Source organism: Carlito syrichta, unplaced genomic scaffold, assembly GCF_000164805.1.
Source record: "Carlito syrichta isolate Samal-C Ts95f unplaced genomic scaffold, Tarsius_syrichta-2.0.1 Scaffold305694, whole genome shotgun sequence".
NCBI lineage: Eukaryota > Metazoa > Chordata > Mammalia > Primates > Tarsiidae > Carlito > Carlito syrichta.
In genome coordinates, this window is record NW_007249790.1 from 287,918 (window position 1) to 296,611 (window position 8,694).

Genomic DNA, 8,694 nt, shown 5'->3' on the forward strand with positions numbered 1-8,694 from the left:
AGAGCTGGGATCAGAGCCACCCTCCAGCTTCCACACGCCAGGCTCCCCTCGGGAGTCACGACTTGCTTAAAGTAAAGTGGCCCACACCACTTCAGCGCTCGTCCAAGAAAGCCCTTCTCGCAGCACAAAAGTGGGGGTCCTTGGGAAGCTTTGGACAGGTTGCCCTTGTTGGAAAGGCATCTACGTTTAGCCGTTTTCTGTAGGAACACAGTGTGGGTTTTCACGTATGCCAGGCTGCACAGGGTTACTAAGCGAAAAATAAGATGACATGCTTTCCTGTCTCTGCTTTCACAACCCCAACTTCGGTTCAAACTTCCGCCTCTCTGGCCCGGAAGCTTCCTTCCTGGCCTCCCTCTCTCAGTGTGGTCGCCTCCCTCAGCCACAAGAATGACCTTCGCGCCACGCCATGGTGCAGACGCCTGTGCCCCGTGCCTCCCACACCCACGACGCCAAGGACACTCCCCGGAAGACGGGGACTCTCAAGCTTCAGTTTCAGGTTGGCCTTTCCTCTGATCTGTGCCTCCCGGTGAACTGACGGGTGCTGACCACCAGGAGTAAACATGAAAAACAGGAGCCTGTCTGCTTTAGGAGGAATGATCAAGTGGCAAAGAAAGTCAAAGCAAGTGCGAGTATTTGTAATGAACTACACAGTCCCCGATTGCGTGCATACCCTTGGATATGCTGAATTTCTGATCTGATACATCTTGGAGCGAACATTTTAAAAATCTATCCTGGACAGATGGCAAATTTAGCCTTCCCATGTCCGGCTTTTCTCACTGGACTTTGGCCTCTCCGTTTTTGAATGCGTGCGCAACACAGCGTCTGGGAACAGGCGACGGGAGCCGCCCGCTCATGAAGCGCTGCACACCCGAGACCCTCCGGGCCGGCGGCCTGTGCCTGGTGCTGCTCACACTCTCCGCCCCCGACCGGAACTCTCGGGTTGAAGGACGCTGTCGTTAACGAGCTCTTTCCCCCCGACAGACAGAGCCTCGCTCACCGGGGGGATGAGGCGGCAGGAGCGGACGGTGTCGCCGAGGCCCATCCACTGCTGGTGGTCGGAGTACTCGCCGCGCCGCAGGAAGTACTGGGGGCCCTGGTAGTTGGGGCGCTCATAGAGCATCCAGCAGCCGCTGTCCACGCGGACGGAGTTGCAGCGGCCGAAGTAGGGCTGCAGGTTGGGGCAGTCGCTGGTGCACTCGTAGCAGCGGCCCTGGAAGGCCCGGTCCTCGAAGAAGGTGATCTGCGGGACGGAAGACGGCCGGCATGGGGTGGCTGGCCCCGAGGACGCCGCCCCGGGCGAGGGCTGGGCATCCGGCTCCCAGGACTTACCTTTCCCATTCTGGAGAGAGTGAGCAGATGTCCTCTCGGGGCTGTGTGGACCGGGGGAGGCTCGCTGTATATATAGCAGCCCTGACTGCTGCCTCCACAGGAAATCACACAAAAGGGCCCGTTTCGGTGAGTAAGGGGATTTGCGAGCTCCCCGCTCTCCCTCCCCCTGGTCATTGGGGTTAGCTGAATGGTTTACTCTCATTCTTTCTGGTAGGTTCGGGTTGTTCTAATGCACTAAAGCTGTTGTTGCCATCAAATGAAAAGAGTCTTTACTCTTTTAGTTGAGCAAAAGGATGAGCGGAATTCTATCCCCGTGGTTTTATTTTATAGCTTACTCTGCTTAACTGATTTCTCAAAGGTCACTAAACTAAGCAATGGATTCTGCCCAGGGACTGCTTTTTGTGGATTTTTGGTTTTTGGGGAAAAAACCACAACTTTTTTAAAAGCCAGAGGTTAAACCATAAGGAATCTCAAGGAAGAGGGAATCAAGTGAAGTGATCCGTGCAGGGGCTTTGAGAACCACAGCTTAGTTCAAGGTCGAGGTACTGTGCTCATCGGCGTTGCTTGGGGGCTTATGCTGTGTCCAAATTTGTCTGCGACTGGACACCTGTGGGCTCTTGGAGGCAGGGAGTTCTGGCCGCCCACGTCTGCCTCTGAGCCTCAGAGAGAGGGTCGGCACCCGGGAGCCCTCAGTGCTTGGCTTTGGCCTGAATGAGCCGAGAGCCGTGGCCCGCCCCCCTTTCTCCCACCTGCCCGGGGCTCGAGTCCTTCCTGCCGCTGGTGCCTGTCCGGAGTCCTGCCTGCTCTTTGGGGTCCCTGCCCTGCCTCCGAGGCGACCACCGAGTGGCTGACTGGTCTTCTCAAGGGCTGAGGCCGGACTGGGGCTCAGTCGGTCCTGACTGCTGGCGGACGGGACATTCCACGGTGGTGGGCACTGGATTCACCTCGGAAGCAGGAGTTAACACACATCCTTCCTCTCTGCCGCCGTGGACTCTGTCAAACTCACTCGGCACGAGGCTGGCTGGTGGCAGAGGCTGTCTGATACCCAACGGCCAAATCAGCCTATCTGTCTGCTTCGTGCCCCTTCCGTGGTGGATGCCCCACATGGGCGTGCACATGACCACACCCCTCTTCACACCTGGCGCCCACCTCCCCGTCTCCATAGGCCCGCCTCTCTCTACCCCAGACTTTCTCACCTCCCCCCCCACCCCGGTCTTCCCCCTTCTGGGCCCTGGCCCTGCCGGCCGTCCACTCAGTGCTCGACGATTCCACACGTGTCCTGACCTCAGGCTGCTTTCCACACAAAATGGACGGCCCAGGCTCCGCCCGCAAGTTGCCCCTGGGGGGATTCCCCGCGCTGCTGTCGTTAGGGCCACCCTCGGTGAGCGGTGGTGCAAAGCTTCCCGTTTTCGGCTCGCACCCACACGCCAAGCTCTCCACGAGTGGCTCAAGCTCAGCCCCCTTCCTCCTCTGGCAGCTGCCGGGAGGGACCCCTGCAGGCGGCCGTCCCAGTGAGCTGAGAGCGAGTGCCACGGTGGGGACCTCGGCCAGTCCCGCAGGGAGCTTGGGCCAGAGCCTTCGCGCACCAGGGCAAGTCGACTGGGACTCTGTCCCCGCATGGTCCTCCATTTGATGCGGGCTGCCACTGCGGAGGGCAGCCTCGGGCAGGGCAGACCCCCTCAGCAGAGAGAAACTTCCTGAAGAGAAACTCCGCTTTAAGCCGTCAGCATCAGGGGAAAGGAGTGCCCGGCCCTGATGGGAGCCTGGACGGGGCACCACAGTGCCCACAACAAGAAGAAACAGAAATGGCCGTGATCCCACCGACGGAGATGACCACATCAACATCTTGGTGTTGGAGCCTCCAAGCTCTTGTCTATGTAGAACCCATGCATAGTTGCACGGTTTTATTTATACAACATTATTTATACACTGTAGTCTACTCTTGTTTCCTTCTAAGTCGCTATTTATTTAAGGATTAATATTTATTTATTTGAGTCCGAGTCTCACTCTGTCACCCAGGCTGGAGTGCAGTGGCAGGATCCTGGCTCACCTTCCACCTTGACTTCCTGGATTCATCCAGTCCTCCCTCCTCAGCCTCCCTAGTAACTGGGACTACAGGTACGCACCAGCACGCCTGGCTATTTTTTCATTTTTTTTATTTTTTGTAAAGACCAGGTCTCACTATGTGGCCCAGGCTGGTCAACCACCCTGTTTTATACAAAACCCAGTATATTCGGTGTCATTCACAGGTGGGTGCTTGAGGAGGGTGATGAAATAGTGAGCATTGATCTGACGTGAAACTCCCCAGATTTTTATCTGTAGTGTGATGGTTAAGTGATTTAGGACCCTAGAGAAACAACCTGTAAGTCACATAAATTCAACCAATCTCTGGTTCTGATGCAGAGAGAAATCAGTAATCCTATGAAAGAGAGATAAATTAAGTATCAGGGCTGGGTGTGGTGGCTCACACCTGGAATCCCAGCACTTTGGGAGGCAGAGGTGAGAGGATTGCCTGAATCCAGGGGTTCGAGACCAGCCTGGGCAACTTGGCAAGACCTCATTTCTGCAATAATTCAAGAAAAATTAGCTGGGCATGGTGGTGTGCATCTGTGGTTCCAGCTACTTGGAAGGCTGAGGTGGAGGAATCACCTGAGCCCAGCAGGTCGAGACTGTGGTGGCCGTGAGCGTGCCCCTGCACTCCAGCCTGGGCGACAGAGTGAGACTCTGACTCAAAAAAAAAATTCGGTATCTGAAATACTCTTCAGGACACCATTGCATCTGAAAGAAGAAATGCAAGGGTTACACATACTTCAGCATCAGCCGGGATCCTCTCACAGGGCCCTCTGGGCCTGCGTCTTCTGCCAGCTGTGGAATTCCTGATCTTTTTGGCGCTTTGGAGGCGCTTTTGCCTCCCCACAGATGGATCTTTCCTCGAAAGCCCAGGGGCTTTCACAGGCCTGGGAGCCGGGGGACGAGGTCCCCAGAGGAGCGGTCCTGGAAGGGGAAGTCGACCTCAGGAAGCTCCGTTTGAGCCTCTGCCCCAGCCTCTGTCTTACGGGAGTGGATCGCCTGCGGTGAAATCCACAGGACACGAAAGCGGAGCCCAGCGCACACCCCAGCTGGGGCAAGGTCTTTCGCCGGGTCTGGCGCTCAGGTCACAAGCCAGAGCCTGCTTCGGCCTGGCACATCAGCGCTCGCTGAAGCTCACAGAGCAGAACGGCCCGTCACGACCTTGGGTGTCCGTGTAGTTTGTGCAATAAGACAGCTACTTTCTCCCGCTTCTCATGAGACTGGCGGCGTCCTCTCCTGGCAGGGCAGAGGCCCTGACCTCCTATGGGCCCCACAGATCCCAGCTGCCCCAGAGTCTCTGGGTGCAAGGCAGCTGGCCTTCCCAGGAAGTCCTGTCAACAGCCGAGACCCTCATTCCGAGCAGCTTGTGTCCCCTCCTTTCTCATGTTCGCTAGCCAAAGGGAAAGCCAAGGGAAAGCCGCTGTGGGCAGGATCCCTCTGTTGGAAGAGAACCCACACAGCAGCCAGCGACGCTTGGGTCCTTTCGTGCCTGTCCGGAGCACGAGAAGGAGTCTGGGGCAGTGGTATGTTGGCTCTGCCCATCGCTTAACCTGACCCAGTGACCCTGAGGAATTGGTCCCATTAGTGGCAGCAACTATGTGGAGACATATGGGGGAACCAAATGAGGTAGCTGGGCTCGGGCGTGGTGGCTCAATTCTGTAATCCCGGCACTTTGGGAGGCGGGGGCAAGAGGATTGCCTGAGCCCAGGGGTTTGAGACCAGCCTGGGCAACTTGGCGAGATCTCATCTCTACAATAAACCAAAAAATTAGCCAGGTGTGGTGGCACACACCTGTAGTTCCAGCTACTTGGAAGGCTGAGGTGGAAGGATCGCCTGAGCCCAGCAGATCGAGGCTGCGGTGGTTGCGAGCATGCCTCTGCACTCCAGTGTGGGTGACAGAGTGAGACTCCAACTCAGAGAAAAACGTAATAATATTAAGGCACCTGGCAATAAAAGGTTGGTTCGAGAGGTTGGTGAGAAAGCCCTGTCTGCTGATTCCGAAGCCATGGGAGTGTCTGGGCCTTGAGTTGGAGGCCTGCACTTAAGTCCTCTCAATTGTACGGTCAGCTTCGAAAGTTGGAGAGGCTGGTGCCCAGGCAGGGGTTGGGGACTGTCTGTGGGGCAAGTGACGCCTGCAGGGCCTGCACCGCTGCTGGGTGATAAGCCAGCTCCTGCAAGCGACGCTGCCGGGGTCAACCTACCCTGCCTGCCCCACGGTTTGTCTTTCCCACTGCTTCCTCCAGAGGGTTTTTCTCCTCACAATACTAGCGGCCACTGCAAAATTGTGGACTCTGCACCATTTGTGAAGCATACGTTCAGGAGAGCAACGGCTACACACATCCACTCACACTCTTGCAGTTGTTTTTACGGCTGGTGAAAAGTCACTCAAATTCCCCAAGCCTCAGTTTCCCCATTTATTAAATAAACATTATCATGAAAAGCAAGTGAGATCATGGATTTGAAAGCAGATGGTAAATTGCAAAGTAATGCCAATGACTTAAAAAATCATATCATACATATTATTAAAGAAATAATTGGCCAGGCACAGTGGCTCGAGCCTGTCATTCCAGCACTTTGGGAGGCCAAGGCAAGAGGATTTCCTGAGCCCACGGGTTCAGGACCAGCCTGGGCAACATGGTGAGACCTCGTCTCTACAATAAATCAAAAAATTAGCCAGGCGAGGTAGCGCGCGCCTGTAGTTTCAGCTCCTTGGAAGGCTGAGGCAGAAGGATCGCCGGAGCCCAGCAGGTCGAGGCTGCGGTGGCCGGGAGCGGCCACTGCACTCCAGTCTGGCTGACTGAGTGAGACTCCATCTCAAAAGAAAAAAAAAGAAGTAATTTTGATACTTGATAAAGGCAGTACGGCAGACAGTTCAAAGGGGACCCCGGAGACAGGAATAGGGACTGTTGCCACAGGGTTTTGCAGTGGGGCAGAGAGATGAGATTCAACTCTGACTTCAACAGGGACAAGTGGGAACGCATCACCAGGGAGCAGGTGGGGTCAGCGGAGGGAAATTTCCAGAGGAAACATCAAGGGTGAGAGGTTTCTGGCTACAGTGACTTAGCAGGATCTTGGATAATCGAAGGGCAGAGAAGGAAGCCCAAAGTTCAACTCTGTCAAGCAAGGGACTCAAGGTTTTTCCTTTGGAGGAGGGTCAATTTTGGTCAAAGGAGGGAGTCATTGTCAATCTTTTAGCAAATGCTCAAGATGACAGTGTCAACAGCCTTGACACATCCGTTAATGGTTTGCATTTGGGGGCTTTGATGTCAAGTGTCATGGCCTGATTGGGCTAACAGTGGAATTTCTCCCTTTTTCTTATTTCCATACCGTATCACCAACGTAGTTGTGTGTGTGTGTGTGTGTGTGTGTGTGTGTGTGTGTGTGTGTGTGTGTCTGAATTGGAGTCTCACTCCGTCGCCCGGGCTGGACTGCAGTGGCACAATCACGGCCACCCCAGTGTCGCCCTGCTGGACTCCGGCAATCCCTCTGGGTTCAGTCTCCCAAGTAACCGGAACTACAGGTGCACACTACCACACCCAGATAATTTTTGTTGTTGTTGTTGAGTTGGAGTCTCACTCTGTCGCCCAGACCAGAGTGCAGTGGCCATTCCTGGCCACCGCAGCCTCGACCTGCTGGGCTCCGGCGATCCTTCCGCCTCAGCCTTCCAAGTAGCTGGAATTACAGGCGCACACTACCACGCCCGGCTGATTTTTGATTTATTGTAGAGATGAGGTTTCGCCAAGTTGCCCAGGCGGGTCTGGAACCCGCGGGCTCAGGCAATCCACTCACCTCGGCCTCCTAAAGGCGCGGGATTACAGGCCGAGCCACTGAGCCCAGCTAATTTTTTGATTTACTGCAGAGACGAGATGTCGCCATGTTGCCCAGGCTGGTCTCAAACCCACAGGCTGAGGCAATCCTCTCTCCTCGGCCTCCCAAAGTGCTGGGATTACAGGCTTAAGCCACCAAGCCCGGCTTTGTGTGTGTTTTAACTTTTATTCTTTATTATATGATAGCCATGTAGTTTTTCTATAAAGTGCTTTGGAGGTTCGTGAAGCAGTGTGGGAAAGGAAGGTCAATATATAAAGAATAAGTTAAAAAAATGCCCTCATCCTTGCTGTTTTGTGGAACTCTTGTGGTTAAGTAGAGAAATAGTGGAGAAAACAAAATTCATCCTTAAAGCTGTGGGGACGTTTGTTTTCAATTTGGCAGCCAAGAAGGACTACCTAGGAGAGTCTTGTTTTTCTCATTCTACCTTCTAAATTCAGGGTGTGTGGAAGGGAGTGTTCCCTAAGCCTGGAACTCTTTCCCGTCCCCTGAAGCTTGCCACATCCCACCCCATCTTCAGGGCTGTCCAGGCCCCTCTTCCCAGGAAGTCTCTTCTTAGAACAAGCCTGGACTCCGCTCAACTCTGAACATTGACGTCACCTGGTTACTGACCAGCTTAGCCCTTAAGCATTTCTCTTGTAGCTCTCTCTTTTCCAAATCTAGTCTCTTCAACAAGGTTGTAAACTCAGCAATAAGGCCATGTCACACTTCTCTATCCCCTATAATGGTTTATTAATTAATGATGTGGATAAATAGATCCCTGGAAACATGTGACACGGTTAAACCAATAACGATTCCTATTCTGCCCTAGAGAACAATAACTCTCCCACATGAGGCCACCCCATGTGGAATTCAAAGACACAGAAGCCACATGTGTTCAGACACCCGCTTTCTCCTGCCCACATCTGCTGGTGCTAATGCCTTCCAGTTCTGTCCTGCTCCTGGTGACTGTGGAGACTGAAGGGAGGCAAAACATGGCCTAGGAGCCTGGCCAGCTGACGTAGCCAGGGCTGTCAGGTGGAAGTCTCAGAACTGACCTCGACTGGCCAGCGTGGAGCAACAGGAGAGTGGGGCCGTGGGCAGAGAAAGACAGCAGGGAGGAACAGTAAGAGGTGGCTCGCCGCGCTTTTGTCAAGGGATGTAATGAAAGAGATTCTCAGCCACTTCCTTGCATTTTAAAGATGGATGGGTCGATGGAAGGAGACACTGGGCCTCGGGTGTGGCAAGACTGGCTTTTTTCACATCTCTTTGTATTATCAGCCAACACCTACCTAGAATATGAGGGAGGCTACAGGACTGAAGACGACGTATGGACCTTTAGCACAAACATTTGATTACTGATTTTAGCTCTAAAGTTTTATGCATGGTTCTTTTTTCCTTTAGAAATGATAGCAAGGAGCCAGGCTTGGTGGCTCAGCCTGTCATCCCGCGCCTTTGGGAGGCTGAGGTGAGTGGATTGCCTGAGCCCGC

General features: G+C 54.2%; 1 protein-coding gene across 3 annotated transcripts in view; it reads right to left on the reverse strand.

Annotated features, from left to right (window-relative positions):
- Positions 1 to 1,372, reverse strand: part of LOC103264690 (gamma-crystallin B) — an 11,908-nt gene extending 10,536 nt beyond the window's left edge. Inside the window, exons 1-2 of one of the 3 annotated variants that reach the window (XM_021714669.1) lie at positions 1,330 to 1,338; positions 998 to 1,240 (exon numbers count right to left, since the gene is read on the reverse strand). In XM_021714669.1, coding sequence (XP_021570344.1) covers positions 998 to 1,240; positions 1,330 to 1,338 — 252 coding nt within the window. Of the gene's footprint in view, positions 1 to 979; positions 1,241 to 1,329 lie in introns of all 3 variants that reach the window. The other 2 variants (XM_008062404.1, XM_021714668.1) reach the window with 2 other exon arrangements.
- Between the last annotated feature and the right edge of the window lie 7,322 nt (positions 1,373 to 8,694).